General features: G+C 36.7%; 1 protein-coding gene across 1 annotated transcript in view; it reads left to right on the forward strand.

Moving 5' to 3' along the window:
* The window catches only part of LOC131680106 (proton-coupled amino acid transporter-like protein CG1139), a 40,388-nt gene extending 18,875 nt beyond the window's left edge, over positions 1-21,513 (forward strand). The window contains exons 2-9 of the mRNA XM_058960827.1: positions 7,722-7,895; positions 7,951-8,223; positions 8,289-8,373; positions 13,909-14,047; positions 19,406-19,536; positions 19,600-19,778; positions 19,832-20,007; positions 20,069-21,513. Of these exons, the coding sequence (XP_058816810.1) occupies positions 7,759-7,895; positions 7,951-8,223; positions 8,289-8,373; positions 13,909-14,047; positions 19,406-19,536; positions 19,600-19,778; positions 19,832-20,007; positions 20,069-20,310 (1,362 nt within the window). The 5' untranslated portion in view covers positions 7,722-7,758 and the 3' untranslated portion in view covers positions 20,311-21,513. The remainder of the gene's footprint in view (positions 1-7,721; positions 7,896-7,950; positions 8,224-8,288; positions 8,374-13,908; positions 14,048-19,405; positions 19,537-19,599; positions 19,779-19,831; positions 20,008-20,068) is intronic.
* The last annotated feature ends 3,568 nt before the right edge of the window (positions 21,514-25,081 follow it).

Consider the following 25,081-nt stretch of genomic DNA (forward strand, 5'->3'; position numbering starts at 1 on the left):
TTAAGGAAGTTTTCTTTTATTGGCTAGGAACACTGTTTAAACTTGGGAACTTGAAACTTAATTTATTCAAAAAATATTTACAAACGTTATCTTAAAGCTACATGTTGCCCGCGCGTTTCATATATCGCTACGGGAAAATTTGTCCCTTTTAGTCCTTAAGTTTTTCCCTATTCTCCCGTTATACGGCGTAGATTTCCTATGGCCTTAGAAGGGCGAATTTCCTATTTGTTTACTAATATATTTGGCCGTGCCTCTTCAAGACTGATGTATTTAACCACAATACGGATTCTTGCTATATAATCCTGGTCTAGTCCCGTACGGGTTCACAAAGTATTCGGTTACATTTGTACCGCTTTCTAAGATTTTATTACTATCCTAACCGCAGAGAAAGTGAGAAGGAAAAAGCAAAGCTAGCTAGTCGGACTGCAAATTGCATGCTTATGTAAATTAGGTGCGGGAGGTTGGTAAATAGACAGAGTGATCCCTTTTTCTGAGTTCTTTTCATTCCATTTTCGGGATTTTAAGATCAACATCAACCTTCCCTGCACGATGCAGTGATGCATTTCTTACACAAGGCTGGCAATGAATAACAATCTCGTTTGCGCGGCACTAGCAGCTCACAAGAGGCGAATCAGTGCTATTACTCTGCTGGTCGCCTAACAGTTAACACACGCACACAAAAGAAGAAAAAAGTCCACAACCTCTAGGAGGCTGAGAATTCACAAAATAACCTTGAAAGTGGATTAGCACTATTCTTTATCGCTATACAGTGCACAGACTGGAAAGATCGACTTCTCGCTCCGGAAGTCACCGTGCGAATGAAACTTTTTTATTTGGATGACTCTACTCATTACGCATGTCTTTTTGGTTAACTGCTCCGACGACAAAATGCACATCTTTTGCAAAATTCCCTTCTATCATATCATATCATCATATCAGATTACATAGACATTATACCTAGGTATATCCACTTTATATTTTATTATTTTTTAAAAGTTGTACCAACCAAATTGTTCATACATAGGATGAGATACTCGTACTCTTTCAAGTTTCAACATTTGTTAAAAGTAAAACATACGAAAAGATACATCTGTTTCCCATATCAAACTACAATCTATTTGCGATTCGAATTAATATGATCTCCTTTTTTTAAACCTACTTGTCTTCTGAATAAGGAGCTAAACAAATCTTATAAACTAACTTATAAACTATAAAGAGAGCTAATCGTTGCAATTGAAGATTGCAACGATTTTTGTCGGAAGTTGCTTATAATACTGTTCGTCATAATTTCTAATCTTTCTATGTTTGCGAGTCTGTGCAACTCATTTGTGCTAAACCAGGGAGGACGCTTCAAAATCATTTTTAGAATTTTATTCTGAATCCTTTGAAGCGTTTTCTTCCTAGTAGCACAACAACTAGCCCAGATTGGCACTGAATATAGCATTGCCGGTCTAAATATTTGTTTATAAATTAATAGTTTGTTCTTTAGGCAGAGCCTAGAATTCCTATTTATAAGAGGGTATAAACATTTTATATATTTGTTGCATTTTGTTTGGATTCCTTCAATGTGATCCTTAAAAGTGAGTTTTTTATCGTAAATCAAACCCAAGTATTTAACTTGATCTGACCACGTTAAATTCAAAGCATCTATGCTTAATTTCTTTTTGTAGATCCCGATAGATACATTTCATAGCAGGATCACGAGAACGTTGATATTGACGTCTTCGAACATTCTTCAAGCGAATAAGAAGTTGAAGATTGTCGTCAATAATTGGAGTATTAAATTTTTTCTGTGTTGTTGGTACTGATAAATTTCTAGCATCAACTATAGATATACTTAACTTTTGTAATGCCCTATCAATATCAGCTTTATTTTGTAAATCAAGGTCATGATTTAAATTATTCTCAATATAAGTTTTGTACCTTTCCTAATTCGCCTTGTGATAATTGAACACTGAGCTAATGGGATTGCAAACAGCTTCTTGAGAAAGTGAAAAAGTTACTGGAAGATGATCAGAATCAAAGTCAGCGTGTGTAATCAATTCGCTACAAATGTGACTTTGATCTGTCAAAACAAAATCAATTGTTGATGGATTCCTTACAGACGAATAGCACGTAGGACCATTCGGGAACAAAATTGAATAATAACCAGCAGAGCAATCATTAAAAGTAGTTTACCGTTGGAATTGCTTTGAGCATTATTCCAGGCTCGGTGTTTGGCGTTAAAATCGCCGATTATGAAAAACTCCGACCGATTTCTTGTAAGTTTTTGTAGGTCTCCTTTCAAGCAATTAATTTACTCGCCAGTGCACTGAAAAAGCAAATAGGCTGCAGCAACAAAAATGATACCAAGATCAGTTTCAACTTCGATACCCAAACTCTCGATCATCTTGGTGTCAAGAGACGGCGTAACGGAATGTTTGATCCTGCGATTAACCGCTATTGCGATTTCTCCGCCGAATCCAACAATTCGATCAAATCGATGAATAACAAAATTAGAGTTACTCTTCAATTTAATATTTGTAAATATTTCCTAAAAAACTATTACTATTGAATTCCTTGTTTTAAAATTTTTCATAAAAAAAATCTTTTGCCCCCTCTCTTGTATATAGAATCTTTTTTCTAGTCTTAAGATAGCTGTAAAATTTTTCTCTTTTATAAAAAAATATTTCAACATTGTAACCTCCTAGTTTTAAGATATTCAAAATGTAAAAACAAAAGAATTTGGAACAGCCAAGCTAACGCATTTGTGCCTATCAAATAAACGAAATGAATAAAAAAAATAATATTTGGCTTTTAAAACGTTTCGGTCATAACGGCTGTATGCACATTATGTATCCTCGAAGTTGAAAAATTCGTCTTCGCACGTTTTTAATGAACGATCATTCCAATTTAATAAATTGAAATGATTATTTAAAGTCATTGTTAAATTTAATTTCATTACATTTTTGTTAGCAAATTCCCACCCGGCTTGAAAAGCTTCAAACATGGAGGTAGAATTTAACATGGCAATCATCATAGGTAACATAGAGTCTTGCAGGTATTTTAATTTTTCTTCCGTTACGCTACCTAGATCCATTGGACTAAAGGAAGCGTTGGGTGCAAACGAGTTTGTGGGCGTGGTAATGGTAGCCGTTATTTTGGCCTTGTTACCTGCCACTGAAGCATAAGATGACACACCATTGTAGGATGGTGTGACGGAGGTAGAAGAAGTTGTTAATCTATTTTGAATCGGACTAACACGTTTGGGCGTGTTTTCTTGAAGTGTACCTGAAGAAGTAGATACATTTTTTATTTGTTGTTTATGTTGCATAGAACGAGAATTTATAATTTTTTCTCGAACAGGACAACCCCATAAATTCGATTTATGATTTTCGCTACAATTAGCGCATTTGAAACTTTTTGTGGTTTTTTTCACCGGACAAGTATCTTTCGTGTGCGATTTATCACCACAGATCATACATTTGGAATCCAAATGACAATTTTGTGCCGTGCCCAAAGCCTTGGCATCTACGACACTGGGTCAGATTTTGAATTCTGCCCCCATGTCGTTTATAATGTTCCCACTTTTCTCGCACGTGGAACATAAAACGTGCTTTTTCAAATACTTTCAAATTAATAACCTCATTACGGTTAAAATGAATTAAATAAAGCTCCTGGATAATTCCAGAGCGTACTGGCGTGTTATCGCCGCTAGCCTTTCTCTTCATAAGAATAACTTGTGAAGAAGAAAAGCCAAGTAAATTTTTCAATTCGTTGGATATTTCATCCAAACTTTGACCTTGTGGTAGCCCTTTCAAGACAGCCTTGAATGGTCTATTTGTCTTGAAATCATATGAATAAAATTTAAATAACTTCTCCGTAAGATACTGGAGTAGTCGTTTGTGGCCAATCAATTCCTCCGCTGTAACTCGACATTCTCCTCTTCGGCCAATCTGAAAAGAGACTTTCACGTCCGGTAGGAACGTCGAAACCTCAGTTCGAAAGGCTTTGAAGTCGGGTATCATCACTGTTATAGACGGAGATAATTGGGTTTTCTTCTCATTGGCATTATGCACAATGCGAGGAAATTTAGAAATTCATTCATCAGTTTCACATTCGGATAAAACATCGAATGAGTTGCTGCAGTCAATTGAATTTTCGGGTGGAGAAGATACCCTTTTCCGTTTAGCTTTAATTTTTGGCACACGGCCTTTCTGGGAGGACCCAGGCATGTTGGAAGAATCAAATATTTCTTTAGGCTGAATTGTTCTTGAAAAATGTTTTAGTCTTGAAAAAGACTGATTGAATAGAAAAAGTAGGTAGTCTTGAGAAAGACTAATTGTCGAAAAAAATTTTAGGTAGTCTTGAGAAAGACTGATCGGGCGAAAATGTAGGAAGCCTTGAGAAAGACTGTTGCTGTTGAAAAACTCTAGGTAAATGGAGAGCTAACAAGATTTGTGACCGGTTCGAACAGAGGTTCAAGCCGGTATTAAGATTGAAAATTCATGGTAATTGACATCAAACGGCTTTGATTTGCAGGTCTAGGTCACTGATGGCTAATTAACAATTCTTTGAATATATTTACTACTATCGTTATTTTTGGAAGTACCAGGTTCTGGCCCTTCTTTGTCCAACGCATTGGGTCAAATGGTATGGCGACAAATGGAGCACTCGATTCGAGTTTTCGTTGCGCTTAAACACGAGCATGTTTTCAGGACCTTTATGTGATTATATTGGTTCTTAACAACGAAGCAAAGCGGTTGATGCTAATTTATACGCAGTCACTCGATTGTAAGCCGAGTAATTAATGAAATAGGTAGGTGGAAATTGCCACTTTACCCTACTATTTTGTTTTCTAATGTGTCAGTGACGACATGTAGCCTATCAGGTTCGTGGTAGTTGTGCACTTATAAATACGATATACCTACCATGTGTAATAAGAATGTAATAGACATTGCCACAATTATACTGAACATAACTAGTTATGAAATTATAGTTTGGGTAGATGAGAAAGGTACAATTACACCGCTAAGTGAAATAAAACAGGTTTTTCGTGTCGTGATTCATTTTATGATCCAAAATAACCAAAATTCCAACATCGCTAAAATATCTGGCACCTTCTTAAATTTATAAATTCAGATCTGCATCGGTTATTTTCACTATTTCAACCTGCTTGAAAAAATTCTTAAACCTAATCCAGAAATATTGGTTTCGTCTGCCAACTATTTTCTCGTTGTCATCCGGGTGTCTTATATCACGTCCACAACAAGCCACAGTGGCGTATTCAGACATTCAGCTTAGCGGGGGTTTTCGAACGAGATGTTTATTTTTAAAACAATTATCATATTTAAGATGCCTATATCAGAAAATGATAATGTCCAATAGTTTTAAACTCCCTTGTCTACGCCACAGTCCCGATTTACTTTGGTCGCATTCCTGAACCAGCGACTAGGGTTCGTCGCGGTGCGGATGTGGGCGGTAAATGGATAGTCCGCACCGCAACCGCAAAAAAATAATAAAACCGCACCGCTTACCGCAACCGCATTGCAATTACCGCACCGCACCGCGCGGTAATGCGGTAAATGCGGTAAAAATCATGCATTATAAAAATTGTGTTGAAAAATTAATCATTTGTTTTGTGTAGCCATATATAGTAAAATGTTATTCTTATTTACACGAAAATTACCTTTGACGGACTCCTCAGAATGTAACATTCATTAAAATATTCAACTTTGCAAGTTTTATTAAGAGTGGTAAGGGTTTTGGCGTGATAAAAAACACTTTTTCTCGATTTTTTTAAGCTTTGCGTGAAGCGAACTGATCAAAACTTTTGTACATTATAGTGTATCATTTCAATAACATGCTGTAATTTTTCCATGCAAAAATATCAACAAACGACTCGATGACGAAGCTTTTTGTAGAACGTATCTGGAAAAACATGATTTGCGGTGTTACCTTCCATTCAAAAACTACTTAACCGATTTCTTTCAAACTTTGTATACAGATTCTATGAAAATACCTAATAAATACCTAACCCCCACGTTAAAGTTTCGAGATAAATTTTCAATTAAGGCAAAAACTGTCCAAACCATGCAAAATTTGGCATCTGGGATAACTTTGACATTTGTCAGCAGACCTTGAGGTAGACTTTGAAACACAACAAAAATCGCAATGCCCTACACTAACTTCGAAAGCTTTACTTTCAAAAAGTTACAAAATACTCCTAATTGAAAAATATTATTCGTTAATTTGGTAGAAAATATTCCCAGTTGGACTAACGATGGACGCACGCGAAAAAAAATTCCTCCAAATTCGTTTGGTTTGATGATGATGATTACATTCTTTGGATTGTTTTTAAGTCGTAGTATCATTAGTTCATCTCTAAATTCTCCAAATTAATCAAAATTCACTGTCGAGAAAATGCTATTGAAAAGGATTCATTATTCCACGATTACCAAGAGGAATCAGGAGAAATGATGCATTTTGTAAGTGGATTTGACAGAAAAATTCAATTTGCGTTTTATGTATTTGAAAAGGTCCGTTTGTAAATTTTTTCTTTGAAGTATAAAATAAATAGTTTTCAAAATGTCGTAAAAATAATGGTGCCAAATTATATTGGACACAGCTTATAGATTTTATTTCTTAGTAACAGTATGTTTTATCATATTTGAATGACCAAAATGTAAAAAAATCAAGTAGCGATAGGTCGAATACAGATTATATTCGGATTTGTTTTCAAATCATTGTCAAGTCTATGGAAATTAGAGCAATTAAATGTTTATCATGTTTCTCTATTGTAGGGTAATAAATAAAACTCGAAAGTTCTGAGAGAGAGAGAGAGAAAGAGAGAGAGAGATGTTCTTAATAATGACATTGCTAAGCATTCGTTCAGAAAATAAATCTAGCTGCGTCCTTCTCAAATGGTAAAAGTCATAGTTTTAATTCACTTTTTAATGCGGACTGCATACTTTATCAATTATTTTTTGAAGCGCGGTTGCGGTAATACCGCGCGGTAAATGCTCATTTCCCGCACCGCATCCGCGGGAAAAAGTGTCTCACCGCACCGCAGTTTTTGCGGTGCGGGTGCGGTAAATACCGCGCGGTTGCGGTAATTACCGCAACCGCGACGAACCCTACCAGCGACAGCAGATGGATAGTTCTGGCAGCGACGCGAATATGTAGAGTTTATTTACATGGATGGATCACTCTCTCTCTCTCTCTCTCTCTCTCTCTCTCTCTCTCTCTCTCTCTCTTACTCGCTACCACACGAATGTACTTTCGTAAACAGTGAGTGCACTTTCAATTGAACCCGATTAAAATAAATTGCACTCGGAAAATTTTCGCTCTTGTTAGTTTGAACCGAGGACAGGGGGTGTGTCCTCAGCTAAAAATATAGGAGAGGAATCTGTATCGATGCACTTAGCAAAGATCGGTTAATCTTACTTTGTTTGATATTTTTAAATAGTTGTCGAAGCTCGCCAACTGAAATTAACTGGTTTTTTGGATCGATATATTCTAGTTGGGTATTGGACATCACGTGCATTTAATTGTCTTGTCCTATCTATTTCCTCTAGTGATTGTTCAAAGTCTATCAACGTAACCTACTATTATTATTAGAGTGGACATTGTACTTCGATGAGACTCATTGAAATCAATTGAATTGATTTAAGGCTATATCTGTTGCATATACCGGAAGCTGTCAAACAGTATCTCTAAAAGCAATTTTTCTTCTCCCACAGAAAGTATAAAGTTTCCCTGACAACTTAACCGGCCGCGATGGGCAGCCCAAGAAAAGATGTCAACGTTGACATGCAGCTGCTTAGCAAACAGCCGTCTCCGACGAGAAACGGTGAAATGATAGTGGACGAAAACTATGACCCACATCTTCATCGGAATCGACCACACCCAACGACGTGAGTATCAATATCATTATCCTTGCATTTGTCTTACCTTCTTCTAATCCGGCAGTAACTCTGAAACGTTGGTACATCTGCTGAAAGGATCCCTGGGTACGGGTATCTTGGCGATGCCTCAGGCCTTCTGCAATTCCGGTTATCTTTCCGGTTTGATAAATACCGTACTGATAGGGGTACTGTGTACGTACTGTTTGCACGTTCTCGTCCAAGCTCAGTACGTCCTGTGTAAAAGGCATCGGGTTCCTATCCTCACCTATCCTATATCGATGAAGATGGCTCTGGAAGAAGGACCCCAGTGTCTGAGGCCATATTCCCGGTTTGCAGTGTAAGTGCAGTTGTTGGTTTACAGAACACATTTACAATATTTGAACCACTTTTATTTAATTGTAGCGTAATCGTGGACGGATTCATGATCGTGTACCAACTGGGGATATGCTGCGTATACATAGTCTTCGTGGCGACCAATATTAAGCAGGTGAGTTTAAATTATACACCATCAAACGTTTTATCCCAATGTTTTGAAACAGCCGACCTGTGTTTGATACACGTGAAAAGAATCGTCAAAGACATTTGATGACGGAATGAGACAAACTTCAACTCAAGTATTTCCATAGAGGACCGCTTTAGGAGATCTGATTTTTCCAGCATTTGTTGTGCTTTTCTTGCACTTTAATTTGTTACCCGTTTAAAAGTTATCGACATTGGAAAAAGAGTTATTTTAAATCAAAAAACGTGCACACATGCTAACAATAGCAACTTTCAGCCTTCGGCAAAGTAATGCAGTTTAACAGTCCAAACAATGTTCTAGAACATGTATATAATGTAAAAAATCTAGAAGAAAAACTTATGATGAACAAACTGTTTTTAAGGGGCCTTTCACAAATAATGCCCTATATCTCAGATTTTTTAAAAGCTAGAGAGTTGAAGTGTTCAAATAAAATGTTTCTCCACGACTTTGCTGAAGTAAGCATGTGTCTATCTGAGTTATTAAAGAAAATAAATTCCGTAACTCACTAGTAGGGGAATTAATCATCAATCCGATAAGACGGAAAGAGAGAAGTTCTATTGCAAGAAACTTTCTCAAAGACACAACATTGCTGAAGTCACCAGTTTTGACGCATTCCAAAAAAAACACTTTTTAGCTCTTTGGGACCACTGTGCATTAGTAACGTGCTGTGGTTCTGAAGAGACGAAGTCGCAAACACCTGGACCTTTTCATCATTTATTCACCTTTCCCCATCAATGACAATAGGTTTTTCAAAAGGCCCATAACATTTCTTGTAACTCTCCTTTTGGCATCAAGACGATATTGTAAACAATTTGAAAGCTGAAACAAACAACACAACACAACCAAAACATGATTCAACTATACAGTTTCATCATCAGACGCTATGGTTGAATAATACAGATTATTTTCGTGTAGCTTTCAAATGTTTTACAAAGTTACTAGAAATATTATGGGGATTTTGAAACTTTTTTTTTGTTGATGGAGAAACTCGAATAACTTATTAAAAAGTCGTAATAAAACATAATAATTGCGTTGTTTAAACAGAATTGAAAATAATACATTTCAGAATATTTTTGTTCTGAGCATTTTGATTTAAAATGGTGTTTAGAGTCATAGAGGAACATGGGGAGACTTGACCAAGCGCAAAATTCTATTTTCGGCTATGGCGTCTTCTATTCGATTCTTAATTTTTTTTCAAAAATATTTTTATACTTGTTTCCCTTAAGGTAATTTTGAAAGTTTGGAGTAAAAAATCCTTTCCTTGCACAAAATAATACGTGATTAATAAATTTGCATTAAATGATGTAATTTTTTTATCAAACTTTGTATAGACATATCTACTCGACTACTAATTACTATTAAAGGACTAATATACCATCTTAATCCTTGTGAAGCAGTGAAATGATTTTACATAAACTGGAACATTGGAATAGTTATTACTATAATTCGCATGAAATTTAACGCAATAACTAATGTTGGGGAGACTTGACCAAGATTTTATGGGGAGACTTGACCAAGTAGCGATCAGCTGAAGAAAGATACAAAATTCCTCATATTTATTATGCTTTGGTATCTACTGTTAATGTTAATCACGCCATAAAAAAATCCCACCCCAAACATAAGTCTTTATATTTTAAAATTTGTAAGCAAAGTTAGCAATAGTAGGACTGATTTCGTGACGTGTCAACATGCAATGCAAGCAGTACAGTTAATCCTTAAAAAGAAATGCATTTAAAAAAAATCAAAATCTATCAAATGCAACCCTTTCATATTTTTTACTGCTACCCAAGGATCTCGACAATAGGGAAAAAAATAATTACAGTATGTTTTATGTCATTATTTTTTGTTATGATTTTTCAAAATTCTCTTGGTCAAGTCTCCCCACGCCTTGGTCAAGTCTCCCCGCAATGAGGAGACTTGACCAGAAAAAACGATCTCAGAAAAACTTTTGTAACTTTTCAAAAATTAAATTAAAAATTCTGCAAAAAATCATGAAGACGCGCAATAACTTTGTGCATTATATCTGAATGATTTTTGGGGGATTGAAGGCTTTTTTAGAGATTTATGCAGTTTTAGTTGAAAACCTGGTCAAGTCTCCCCATGTTCCTCAATAAGAAAACTGTCTTTTTTTATTCGAAAATGCTACATGTAGAAACCTTTACACCCTTTTAAAAAATTGCTCTTGTGTCTAAATAATCTGTATTTACTGTATTTCATCGGAATCTGAGATGGTCGGTCACGATTTTGAAGATTTTCGGACAGATAAATCGATTTTTTTCAGTGTAGGAGTCAATGAAGAATTTTTTCAATATTTTTATTCGAAAATTTGACTGATTGTGTGAAAATCACTCCTGCAACATTTTTTGTAGGATTTATCATTTTTAGACTATAGCCATTTGAAAAAAAAATTGTAAAAAAAAGTTTGGCCCTTTTCAAAAGACAGTCTAGATCATTTTTGGAAAAACAAAGTATGCAATGTGGCTTTTTGTGACAAAGTTCTCATGTACAGAAAGTTTCAATAAAATCTGAAAGGGTGCTGCCAACATTTGTTCGAGTTGGCGCGAAATTCGTCCATTAGCAGTCAAAGTTGACCTCAGTACTAACCAGCGTCCAAAAGGGGCTAACCCGACATTGAGTCTTATGGAAATTCAAGTTTTCTCGTTCGTTTTCCGAGATTTTAGGAAAAATTAGTCAATCGATTCGCAATCAGTAAATTTTGTGTTGTAACTTACATATCGGTGAACTCGATATAATACGATTTTAGTTGGATTGCATTTGACGTTGACGTTTCGGCCCACATAGCCGTTCCTGAAGGTTAGGCCGCTTATTCACTTGCTATGTATGGCTATTTTCCAACTAATAACTATATATTTCTTGCACAAATGTATATTATTGGGCATTTTTTTTGAAAACTCCAGTGAAGGTGTCATGTCTCTACATTGAAAGTTCACCTAGCAATAGGGGATTAAGAGAAAAACGGTACATTGTGCTCGGAAAGTTAAAAAGCGTAGAATCAATTATTATCTTTCGTTATAGAGCTATGGTGTCTTCAGAAGAGTTGCTGTATGGCACTTAGCGCATTATTTGATTGAATCACACTAGATCGGAATTCAGTCGCTAGGGCGGCGCTGTTATCAACTTTTTAATTAAGCTAGGTAGAAATGTGGTTTCTTCGAGAAAGTTATAGGTGCTATCATTTTAAAAATATCTTCTGAAGGTGCACACTTTGTAGGTTCGGTACGTTTTGAGGTAGAGAAGGTTTTAGTTAAAACATTTACTTACTGTTTTCAAAAATGCGCGATATTTCAAAACCTGTAGGACCAAACAAGTTGGTTTCTTCAGAAGGTACATATACTTATAATTACCTGATATACAACTTTGCCACAGACACCATCTTTCTATCTCGTTCCATTAAAAGTTAATAACAGCGCCGCCCTAGCGACTGAATTCCGAACTAATATGAAATTATCAAATGAAGCGCACAACAACTTTGCCAAAAACACCATAATTCTAAAACAAAAGATAAGGAAAGGATGTGTGGGTTAGTCTATTTTGGATTCTAGGTTCCCCCCAGGGTTAGCCCCCGAATTACGAAATTGTATTTTTTTCTATAAAAACAATGTTAATGTGGAAATGCAGAAGTTTTTTCCATTCCATTATCTATAATTAATTCTAGAGGGATAACACGCCAAAATTATGTTATCATAAGATGTGCTGTTGTACGTTGTAAAAGTTTTCAATGATACTAAACATCCAAATTTGAAATTTTCGAAGGAATGTGACCGTGACCGTAAAAAAAGTTATCGCGCATTTATTCTATTTTTTTATTATTCAAATTTACAACTTTAAGAGGGGCGTCTGGTGTAAAGTGCTGAAAACGAAAGTTATTTTGTTTTACGATTTTGAAGGTTAGGTCACAATGGATCTTTTGTGTTATGTTAGGATCGCTTTATATATTCATCGTGCACGAAAAAAAATATTTTCAGTCGCGCAGAGCCACACATACGAGCGTTCCAAGAGTAGACGTGCAACTATTTCCACGTCGAGGAGCGCCGCGGCGAACACGATAACTTTTGATAAAATCGTCTGACACATGAAATTCAACGAGATTTGTAAAGCCTAGACTTGTAGTTACCAGTTGAACCAAAAAAAACCTGTTTTAATCTACCTAGCGGTGCAATTGTGCCTTTTTCATTTCTCTAAACTATGGCTCGGTGGTTGGTTATGTTCAACATAATTGTGGAAATGTCCATTACATTCTTAGTACTTTTTGCACTTATACACAATGGCTTGCCAGCCACGAACTTGATGAGCTACGTGTCGTTGGTGAAACACTTGAAACAAAAAAATATCATACTTAATTATCCTAATCGACATTAGTTCAATGTTCTTGCTTGCTAACTCATTTTGTCATGTGGTGGTGGGTGTATGAGGAGGGCGAAAATCCCACAAACAAACACGCCCCAGATATAGTGGTGGTTTAAAGATGATTGGGTTGAGAGGAAGGGGGGGGGGGGTGTACACGGGCTGGATGGGGTTGTGGTCAGGGGAATGATTTAAGGGTATTTCAAAGAGAGGAGAGTGAACAGTAGAATGGGGGTGGGGTAACCCCTCTCCGTATACCCTCAACCCTTGTTAAAAATCCAGAAACCTTATGTCAGTCCAAAAAAAATCAGCATTAGGTTGACGGATTGCAGAGTGATTGCATAACCTTTCTATATAAGAAAGGCACATTTTTCATAAATCCAAAAAAGTGTATTTTCGTCAAATTTTTTTTTCGAGCTTGCATCAAATCTCAATGTTTCATGCACTTGAAAGACACTTGACATCAAAAAAATTCTATTTTTTTAATTTTTTCTATAGTTTCTGTGTGGCCGCACTCTTAAACCCGTAATTCCGGAACCAGAATTGCGATCGATACAAAATTCAATAGCAGGCGATGGGAACGTTGTACCTTTCATTTGAGACTAAGTCTAGCCATCTCTGAGAAACCGATGTGACTGTTATTCTGAATTTAGATACTTCCGCCGGGGCTTCCGGAACCGATGATGGTTGCCAATGTGGCCAAAGAGACTTTGAATGGCTGTTAGTTACCTAATACTACAAGTCGAAGTAGTTGTGGTCACATTTTGGAAAATTTTTCACCTTTATACATTCATTGTAGAACTTGTTAATATCGACATTTTCTTACATTTGTTTACTTTATTCTATTAGTTTGTTTTTGTTATATTTTTTCTCTATTTATTGTTAAGTTCTGTATTGTACATTCAATTGAAAAGATATGGGGTTGTTACGCCAATTTGAGAAAAGTAAATGTTTCACTCAAATTGGGTTTTCCCCATCCCCCACATTTATTAAGACCAAGTAGGTCAGATGAAAATAACTAATATAAAAAATAAAATAAATGATCTTGGGAGTCATTTCGTTTGTATGGTACTGAACGATCGACTATGATCGGCGCACATTAACAACTTGATATATTGTTTAAATTTTCTCTTCCAGCTCGTCGATGTCTGGTACCCGCTGGATGTAAAAATACATTGCCTCATTCTGCTTGTTCCGCTAATAGGTATCAACATGATCCGAAACCTGAAGATTCTTGCTCCTTTCTCTACGTTGGCGAATCTGATCACGTTTGTCGGTAAGTAAATATGATAATATACAATAACCCCCGGTATGTTTAAGTATATCTTCAATGGAAAGGAGCAGTATAGAATTAATATCTATGTGCTTCAATGTTTGAACCTTAAGAAAGAATATAATATAGAATATTTATATTGAATATTGAAAGTAGAAAAATGTTTAACCCATTCATGCCCATGTTGTTTGTGGACAACAACGTTTTTAAACAGCTATAACTTTTGATTGAGGCGAGATTTGCTCACAAAAACAAGTAAGGCTCATTAATGTGATTATTGCCTTTAATTTATGTAATTTAAGTTACAAGGATCAGCTCTAGAACTGAAGTTATTGCAATTAATCTGATTGGATTCCGATGGACCAGTGCTGCCAGGGACAGTTTACGTTGACGACGTAAAATGATTTTTTCATATACCTTCATTATGGTGCAATATTATTGAAAACTGTTAAAACTTATCAATTTAGACTGTCGTTGGCTACGTTTTCCACGTAATTGGACTATTGTAATTATTCTAGGAGAATTGTATTGAGCATTAGAAGGTAAAAATTGACCAGCTAGCACTGCCATGGAAGCACCTATCTTTATGAAAATAGGCTTTTCGTGTCTTTAGACCCAACCGTTTTCAAGGAAAAAAAGTTTTGAAACCCTACTTGCTCTAGAAAAAAGTTGGGCATGAAAGGGTTAAAATGATATAAAGATAAGACAGACTAACCACTATTACTGTTATTCATACAAATGCTGAGCATCTATGATTTACAGCACCTCTATATAATAGCATGCCTCTGTATTTCATTGACATTTGCGCTCTCTAGACATAAGAGCCACGCCAAATGTCTAAAACGATCTGTATGGATCATTGCCACTGCAGACCGCCTCCGATGAGCAGAGCCGTCTAAAGACTAATTTGGACCCTTATTATTGAACAGGTGTATAACAAATATAGACTTACAGTATGTTAAATAATTAAAGACACTTTCGTTATTTTCTATTTAATCCCATTACCACAACTCGACAGCCACACTTTATTACGACGACAAACTTATTTAGTTTTTTATTTGTTGGCTTTGAAACGGCAAATAAAAAATTTTAAACGTATGCTCATCGTACAATACAACAAACTTTTCATATGAACAAAAATACTGGGACAATGAAGGGGTTTATTTAATTTTTGTACATACTGTACATTCATTACAGTTACTTTTTTCTTCCAAGATTTCTAAAATGAAACATACTGTTATGACCATTTGGAAAAATATGGAAATTATTTGCTAATGAGAGATGGCGTTTGGTCGTAGGTGATAGACGCAATACAATATTGTAAGACACCCGTGACCAGGGATGCCAACGGTACCAATAAACTACATTTTTTTCGGTATATTTACATTTGTACAAGCCGCACAGCCCGCTACAGCGACGCATCACTACAGCTCGGTAGCCAAACCGAGTACATTTTCCCGTACAGCAGTAGAATACATTTTTGTTTTGCTGCTGTACTCCGACTGCTCGGTGAGAGTGTGGCGTAGTAAAGTTTGTTCTCTCGCTTTGTACATATTTCTCTGCATAGTCAAAAGGAGAGGCCCGCACACGAAAGCGTTGATGCCGCCCGTGGCGTAAATGAGCCGCATTCATTGTCGTCATTTTTGAATAAAAATATTAAAAAGATTGAAAATATTAAAAAAAAAAATGTAAAATAAGGAAAGAGAAGCTGTACCGCTCGCGTCTGGTGGCTGTACTGATGACAGTAGTTTTTGTCATGTTACTGCTTTGCACACAGACAGCCGTACAGCGCTGGGCGTCCTGCACTAGCGAATGACAGCAGCATCGAGAGAGAAATGAGAATGTAGGCAGAAAAATTACAGCCGCAGAAAAGGTAGGCATTTTCCATCCTTGCCCGTGACCAAACGCCATCTGACATTACTGAAAACAAAGTGGTCGTTCATCTTTCTATCGGAAATAATGTGTATCATTTTGTGCGCTTGTTCTTATTCTACAGAACTATCAGTTAAATAAGATTTTGGATATGTAGTTAAAGTTAAATAAGATTTTAGATAGCAGTTCAACACTTCTTAGGTGATGCAACTCGTCACAGTCGACTTCCAACTCCAGGAAAAGCTACTTCCTCATTTTCAATAAACATTCCACGTGGCTCACAGATGGTCTAATCTTACAACACTTGAAATCAGAAGATATCCTATTGATTGAGATTAATTCATTTTCGATCCTCGCAGTCTTTGTTTCAGGAATTGAAACAGTAGTTCTTAATTGTATTGTCTCTTTTTAAATGAATTATTGTAGATGTAGGTTATTTGTTATAAACTTTGACAGATGTTTAATGTACAGGAAGCTGTACAGGTTTTTTTTTCTAAGATCGCCAATCATTTTTGTAAATTAGGCACTGAAGGAGCCGAAAAATTCCTCAATGGGACAGCACTGTTGGTCGGGTTCCTTTCTTTCGGCACGTACGGCATCTATTTCTGCTCAAGATACTCCAGCGCCTTCTTGGCCTAATGGGAAGGCCGGAAGACGTACTTCCCATCCCCATGATGCTCTTTTAAAAACGACAGAAGAATTTTCTTAATACACTCCTCCTGGTACACTTGTTGATTGATGGCCAAACCGCTCCGCTTGAACCACAGCTTTTATTTATTTATTCATTTTTGTCAAGCATATGTAGACTACATAGAATGGTATTACAATATTTGCTTATATACTATACATTATTTCTACGAGTAAGTTCAAATTTAATTTGTTTTCTGGGCATGGAAAGGTTGATTATTGCATAATTTTCATTATAATGACGCATCATTCTATTGATTGGGCTATTTTTAGCATAGTTTGTCCTAAAAGATTGTTCTTGGAATAAATTACGAGTTTTTAGTTGACGGCTAGTTACATAAAATTTTGTTTGCGGATTGTACAAAATTTACGTACAAAATAAAAAGAAGAGGGCCTAAGTGGGAACCCTGGGGTACGCCAGAGGTGACACGAATTGGTTCTGATAGTATATTCTGAAAGCGAACTGTTTGTTCTCGTTTCGTTAAATATGATTCGAGCTATTTAAATAGTTTATTTTCCATGCCATATTTTTGCAGTTTGAAGAGTAATAAAGGTATGTCAATACGGTCGAATGCTTTACTAAAGTCTGTGTAGAGAGTTCCCACATGGTTACCATTGTCCATTGCATTCACAGTGAATGTTACAAATTTTAAAAGCTTTGATGTTGTTGAGCGGCCTTTATAAAAGCCATGCTGTTTGCTTGTTATTTGATTTTTGATTTGCTGGAATATTTTGTCATTTACTAGTTTTTCGAATAATTTTGGAATGCATGAGATAACGGTAATCCCTCGATGGTTTCGAATGTCCGACTTTGTGCCTGATTTAAAAATTGGCACTAAAATGGATGATTTCCATATTTCTGGGAATGTTCTATTTTTCAGTGACATGTTGAAAATATGTAGTAATGGTAGAGTCAATTCTTCTGCTAGATTTTTTAAAAATATTGGGGCAATTCCGTCAAGTCCAGGTTCATTTGATGCGTTTAGGTTTTTTAGTGCAGTGGTAATGTTCGTGGACGGAAATGTCATTAGAAAATCCAGGTAAAAATGAAAAGTTGTCGCGGTCGCGGTCTGTTTCAGAATATGAAGTATACACTTCTTAAAAGAATTTTCTAAATAAATTGCAAATTTCAGTACTGTTATTTCCTACATGTCCGTCAAAATGCATTGAAATTTGAAATCCCTCTGTCCGATAAGTCGATGTACAGCATAACTTTTTTTCTCGAATTTATGCTTAAACTTATTTTTATACTTCGGGGGGTGTGGCCGACTTGCCACTGGAATAGTAGCTGTCATTTCTTGAAATGTGGGTCTTCGAGAGCGGAAAGTAACTTTCGTCGTCCACCAGGAACGACGTCCCACAGTAGTTCGTCGTCATCCACCGGTACTGCGATTTCACGATTGCTATCTGCTCGTCCGTGTACTCGGGGGACCGAGTCTTCTTCCGACAAATGATGTCATCCAACATGAGGGTTCGGTGAATCAAAGTATGGGAGCAGTGATATTTTCAGCCGGCGTCACGCTAACTCGTTCCGTCCTTGTTCTTCAATAGATTTTTCAACGCTTTCTGCTTCTTCTTCTTCTTCGTCATTATCTTCGCCGGACGGCCACTATCGGCCTTCCGCTCCACGCTCAGGGCTGCCAGGATTCGGTAAACTGTACTCAAGGGTTCGTTTTCGTTTCGAAAGTGGTCTACCGTAAACTTTTTTCCACGATGACCATGCGTTTCGTAAAACCGTACAACATGCTCGTGGAGTGCTTGCTGTTTCGACGCCATCTTCGATTGAACTGATAGCACCCGAGCGAAAAAAACATGCCGCTCATATTTATGGAGCTCAGAGAGCGATTCTCTTGGAGAGAAAAATTTACGCTCCTTACTTTAATTACAGAAAGGTACTGAAATCGTTCTTTTTTATGGAACACCCGTTAATACCCTTGATTTCAGCCTTTGTTTCAAAGAATTTTTTTACAATTGGCTAACTTTGGTCACTCTGATAGTCTCTCCATTATAAGTTGTCAAAGTGAGTAGATGTGGCGCTCTAAAAAACCCTTTTTTTAAAGCGAACTGAACTGTGTGCTCTCCAACAAAGCAAAATACATGCCAAATTACCATTCATTAATTTTACACATCGGAAGACCAATTCTCAATACCATTCTATGGTCAAGTTTGTTCAAAAATAAAACAAATTACTCGAATCTGTACATATAAGCGGTACAACTCATTCCAAACCCATTGGAAAATGATAGACGGAATAGAAACATAGTATTTGATGGCTTTCTACCTTAATTTACCTTAGCGATTGTCGTTTGTCTTGAAATTGAGGCTTCGAACAGAACAATAAGGAAACAAGGAAACCAATTGCATTGGTAAAAACTAGCATTGCTCCCAAAAAGAGATAAATTGGCTCGGCTGGCTCAAGCATTTCACAGTTTCGCTGGCTCAAGATGCCATCTTTGCATATCTCTCCCTGGAGGATAACTAGTCACCATTAGATCATTCTAGCTAAAGTGTGAACAACTTGAATTTGCCGTGTCCAAGCGAGCAGAAATGTTTTCGCCTTCTTGGCCACACTCTAACCAGTTCTAGTCTGGCTTGTAGTCTTCACAAACATCCCAAGTATTGGAATACCCAGGGTTGTAATGATTTTATTCTCAAACATTCCTTTGCCTTTCATTGGTATTCAGCGGAACAGAATTACAACATTTATTTTATTATTAACATACTGTTGTGTTTATTTACATCAAATCGATCACATCTCCAAAAAAAAGTTTTTGATACTGAACTTACCTCTGTTCTGCACAGGAATCGGTATGATTTTGTACTACATCTTGGACGACTTACCACCTATTTCGGAGCGGGAAATGATGGCTGATATTGGAAAATTCCCGCTATTCTTTGGAACAACACTATTCGCACTGGAAGCGGTGGGAGTGGTAAGTTATTTAAAATTTCCGCTGATCCGAAATATTGCGTTTATTATCCCTATACCATTATAGGTTATAGCCCTGGAGAACAACATGAAAACGCCGAAATCTTTTGGCGGAGCATTCGGTGTACTAAACGTAGGCATGTTCGTTATTGTGTTTCTCTACGCAGGAATGGGTTTCCTCGGTTATCTGAAGTATGGCGAAACAGCACTCGGCAGCGTGACTTTGAATCTCCCGGAGAGTGAATGGTATAGAATGGAAGTAAATAGCATACAATGTAGTAACAAATGTTTATTTTTAGGTTATCACAGAGCATCCGAGTCCTTTTTGCGATTGCCATTTTTATATCCTATGCCCTCCAGTGCTACGTTCCTGTGGACATAATTTGGAACGTATATCTCATCGATCGGTACAAGGATTCGAACAAAAAGTTCATCTACGAAATGTTAGTTCGTATCGTGCTTGTTATTATCACTTGTGAGTACACCTTGCAACAGGTTAACTCCGTTAATTATTTGTACCCATTAATTTATTTTAGTTCTACTGGCGGTGGCGATTCCTCGGCTTGGCTTGTTCATCTCCCTCTTCGGGGCGCTCTGTCTATCGGCACTTGGAATTGCTTTCCCAGCCATCATGGAAATCTGCGTGCGATGGCCTGATAAATTGGGACCGGGAAAAATAACGCTTTGGAAGGATATTATACTAATCATATTCGGTATTATTGGTCTCGTTGCCGGAACGTATACCAGTCTTCGTGATATTGTCTACAGTTTTCAGTAAACGATTTTTTTAACCAACCAAAGCAATTTTTATCCAGTACAGAAACAGTAGAGCGTAAATTTAATATGCCTGTTTCAGGTATTAGAGTGAACTAATACTCAACGCATAAGATGCAAATATTATAGACTGTAGGGGAGAGGAATGCAGGTTACCACCGAATAGATTTTTCGCCATATATCTTTATAATATCAAAGTATTTCTGATATCTAACATATGTTGGAAAGAGGAAGTAAAACCTATGATCCTTAACAATCACTTGTATTCATAACACACAAAATATACATACAGCAAATAGGGCCTAAATGGTTAAAGCCCCATTAAACAAAACAAATAATAAACATCATTCATTGGAATATATTTTTTAATCAAATTAATTCATAATGTTTGGTTTACTGTATTGACTACATCAAAAAAAATTCCTTTATTTGTTGATTTTTGTTAATTTCACACATTTTCCGGTAAGCGACGTGTTATTGCCCTTGTCCGCAGCAGAACTAAATTAAAAGTGATAACGTTGACGTTTGTCGAGTTTTAAGTTATGAATCGGCTACGATGTCAAAACAGTGGTGGTAATCTATCAATCTTTCCCCTAGCTGTTGTGCTACTACTAGATGATGCGCAATTTGTATCGGAAAATACAAACAAAAACTGCTACTCGCACAATGAAAGGATTTGTGAAATCCTTTCTCAAAGGGCTCAAGTTGATAGTTGAAAATAACACTAAACCATTGCTGGAATGTATACAACGTGCAAAGGATCAATTACGAAAATTGTAATCTCCAGCTAACATATCATTTTAAAAGATCGGGACAAGCTTGTGCCTAATTCAAAATTATGAACTATTCACCAATGGCAACGAATTTTATTAGTGAAACTATGTTCCTTTCTTATGTTCTGCTACATAAATTTGAGCCATGAACTGTAGATTATGATATCGGGATGCTTCAAGCTTGAGTTTCCCAGGGCTGTCTACAAAGGTAAACTAATTTGTCAGAGAATCATTTGCTATTCTGCCATTATGCGCATAATTGTCTCACGTGTGTAGGGATTCTCATGGAGCATAGCACAATTGTGCGTATAACGGTAGTAATACTATAAATTTGTTTTCATGAATTATAAATATTTGAAATGTATAATGCCAAGTTTTCTGCTCAATGCTCATTTTTGGAAAATAAAAATAAACGGAACCAATTAGCTCTCTAATTATAATTATTTATTCAATCCGATAAATCGATACGTGTTGTCTACCCAATGAGAAACCCAATGAAGATAACTAATAATAATATTTGAAGACTCAAAATACCTTTGTGTTACGATTCACTTGACAGCATCGTCATGACGGTAATGTAATTTTCATAGATACATGGCATTTGTATGGGATAAGTAGGGCCAAAAAGAAGAAATGAAGGAGTTGGGCCAGTGAAGTCATATTCACCATTCGAACTCCGTAGGCTAGACCAACAGATAACTCGTACTTTGTTTTGCGTTTTAGGTTTAAAACAGTGCTAGGAAGGTAAACGAATCACTCTGCTATTTTTAATTTCTTAAAGTGTAGTTTGCTTTCCACCCGCTAAATCTTGTAATAAATAATCATAAACCATAATAATTATTTTTATTAGCTGACAGTCAATAATCCAGAATTCGTAAATTTATTTTACTTATAAAAAGCTTTTTCCTATACCTACTAAATCAGCATATTAGTAGCCACGAGAAACAAAAAAAAATACCAAGGGTCTTCACACTTGACTCAGTAAATTGCTAGCATCGAAATTTATACCGTGCATACCACGGATTTACCTTCCTCATAGCCCAGAAAGCACATAACATAAATGGCAAATTACCTGCCAAATGAGATACTTCGAAGCGAATTTCGACGGCAGTTCTTACGCGTGAAATATTCCTGTCCCGACAACCAGGGATGTATTGCACCTCAGAGCAAATAAGGAGAAGAATAAAAACGCTCCTTGCACTTTTCATGCGAACCACCAGAACACACGTTTCATCACTCCGATGTGTGTTGTTCCCATATGTGCATTCTACTCCACGGCTGCACACCTCAAAGAGTAGAAATATAGAGGCTCTTTTGTATGAATCTTGATCCCACACGCACGGAAGCAGAGAAAGCAACAAAAAAGCATTTTAAAAAGATGGGTGGGTAATGTCAGAGACATAATCGGAGTGAAGTAGAATACACTTTAGGCTGTTAATACGAATACTACAATTTTGACTGAATCTTCAGATAGATTGTATTAAAACCAGCTATTTCGTTATTTCTAATGTATTTCCATTATATTATTTTGGTTTTGGGGGTTAAAACCCCCTACAAACCAAAATATTTGAATTGAAGAAAAAAAATTTGATGCTGACTAGTTTATTAAATATTCAAATAATAATTTTGGAAGTTTATTATCTGTTCATTACATTGAGAACCTAATGTTTTAAACGTTATGGGGACTTTTTGTAAATTGTGAGAATGGGATCTTGTAACTAATATTTTAGTGAGGATCCTATAGTTGATAAATCATGTAAATATCAAGCAAAATAGCTCAATGAAAACGCCTACAGAGAAACTGATGAAAAACGGCGTCTAACAGGTCAAAATCGGTTTTTATGTGCATTTATATAAAGTGCCACTAGCTAAAATTGGTAATAAAAAAATTAAAAATTTTCACGTTTTTCGCTATTTATGATGTACATTTGGGTATCGAATTGAATGGCGCCAACATTCCAGAATTTGGAAACCCTCAGCTTTTGGAGGTTTAGTATTTAGCACTTTAGCAGCATAATTTTATTGATTATTTTTTCCAGTTGGATGGATTACAAATTCCAATCAAATTTAGTTCGAGGCTTAGTGTCTTCAGCAACATTTTCAAGAATGTTATTGCAAATAGCTTGGTTGAAGATATAAATGCAACCCGTATTTGTGCATTATAGGCCATATTTCCTTGCTAACGGTTATAGGCGGCAACAAAGAATTTGGGAGAACACCTTGTAGATGACTTTACTATCCTAGTATGTAAAAGTGACTTCAACGCCACCTTGGTCAAATTTAACTTTTTCGTATATATACTGAAAAATATACTGGATGGCGTTTACGTCACCTTTGCATAGAAGGGCAGTTCAGTAATGTGATTAATCGGTAATTAGTTGCAAAAATCCCGCTTAACACAATTTTTATAGATAGGGCATACTACTCCCTACATACTTCGGTCAAATCTCCTCCTTCCAGATCCTCAAAAGCACCCAGTGGAGTGCTCTAGTCAATTCCTGTACTCTGTGTTTGAGTAGCTCACTTGACAGTTGATCATTGCCAGCGGTTCAACCGTCATATTTTTTCATGAATCTTAGGTAGATCCGGAATCTGTCGTCGACTGCACGCGTCTGCAAGCGGATTCTTGTAATACTCTTGTCGTCTACTGCTTCGCTATTTAGGTGTTCGTCATAATATACTTATCAGTCGTGAGATTTCTGAACAAATAATGTGTACACCTTATAAGGTGTGCAGACTATCCTGTGCGATAACCGGTTTATACAATGCCCCCGACCTATCAGGATGTTTATGTCACCGATGGCGAGTTTAACATTCCGCCATAGGCAGCTATCATAGACATGCTCCAGCTGCGCATAAAATGCATCTTTCTCGGCTTCGTGAGGTCAAAGCACATTGATAATGCTCTAGTCGAAGAAATGGCCTTTGATCCACACTACACATATCCTTTCGCTGATCGTCTGCCACTTGATCACGCGTTGGCGCATTTTGCCCAGCTCTTGTGCCGTCTATCAAAGCTCCTCCATTGCTACGGTTTCGAAGTTGCGAGTTTTCAACTCATGCTTTTGTTAGTAAAGTGGTGTTTTTGAGCCACTCGTTGAACGTGACCTAACCTGTCTCGTAGTCCGCCACCCAACATAACTGACACCTGCGACATTTCGCTATTACTGCAGAACACGGTAGTACCCAGTCGTTCGCGGCCTACAGATTAAATGTCATCAATAGACCCGCCAACATTTTTGAAAAATCTAAGATTTTCGTCAAACCCCCCTCCAAACCAAATTTCTGGCTACGCCACTGTATGGAAACCCTGAAAAGAGCATTTAATGAGAGTGAAACAATTCATTTGGCAATAGCAGAGAATCAGATTTACTTGTACCGTTATTTCGCTATTTCCATTAGAAACACCGAAATTACTTATTTTAATAAAACCTTTCAGAAATTAGTAAAAATGGCAGCATTCGTATTAACAGCTTAAAGTGTATGCTACTTTATTTCGGTAATGTCGTTGACATAACCTACCCGTCTTTCTAATCTAAAACAGTAACATTGTTTAGAAAACTTAATAATTATATAACATAGGTGACTTAAAGCTACACTTTTATGAAATCCCGAAAAAAAAACAAAATTACGTCTTTGTCGAACGAGCTTTGTGTCCCGTTGTTGTAATGATGTGCCCCCTTGTGTGGTGAAGTTTACCCCTGCAAAAGTGCGTTTTGCCTTGCACATTTTTCAAAGTGTAATTTATAATTTATAATGCACAAGAATGGTGCTGCTCCGTGTCCTATTCGTGTGCACTGGCTCAGAATGTGTCAGGGCTAAATTCATTGAGCTAGTGCTTGTGCTGATTTCCGGTGAGCTAGAGTTAGCAAGTAGCACGAGCACCGATGACCGAGAGCTCTCGCTAGCACGGTGATAGCTAGCACGCTGCACAGAGCTATAGCAAAGTAGAATAAAAAAACAACGCGTTTGTGTGAGTAATGATGCCTGCATCGTTTTTTC

This window comes from Topomyia yanbarensis, chromosome 2, assembly GCF_030247195.1.
Source record: "Topomyia yanbarensis strain Yona2022 chromosome 2, ASM3024719v1, whole genome shotgun sequence".
NCBI classification, from domain to species: domain Eukaryota; kingdom Metazoa; phylum Arthropoda; class Insecta; order Diptera; family Culicidae; genus Topomyia; species Topomyia yanbarensis.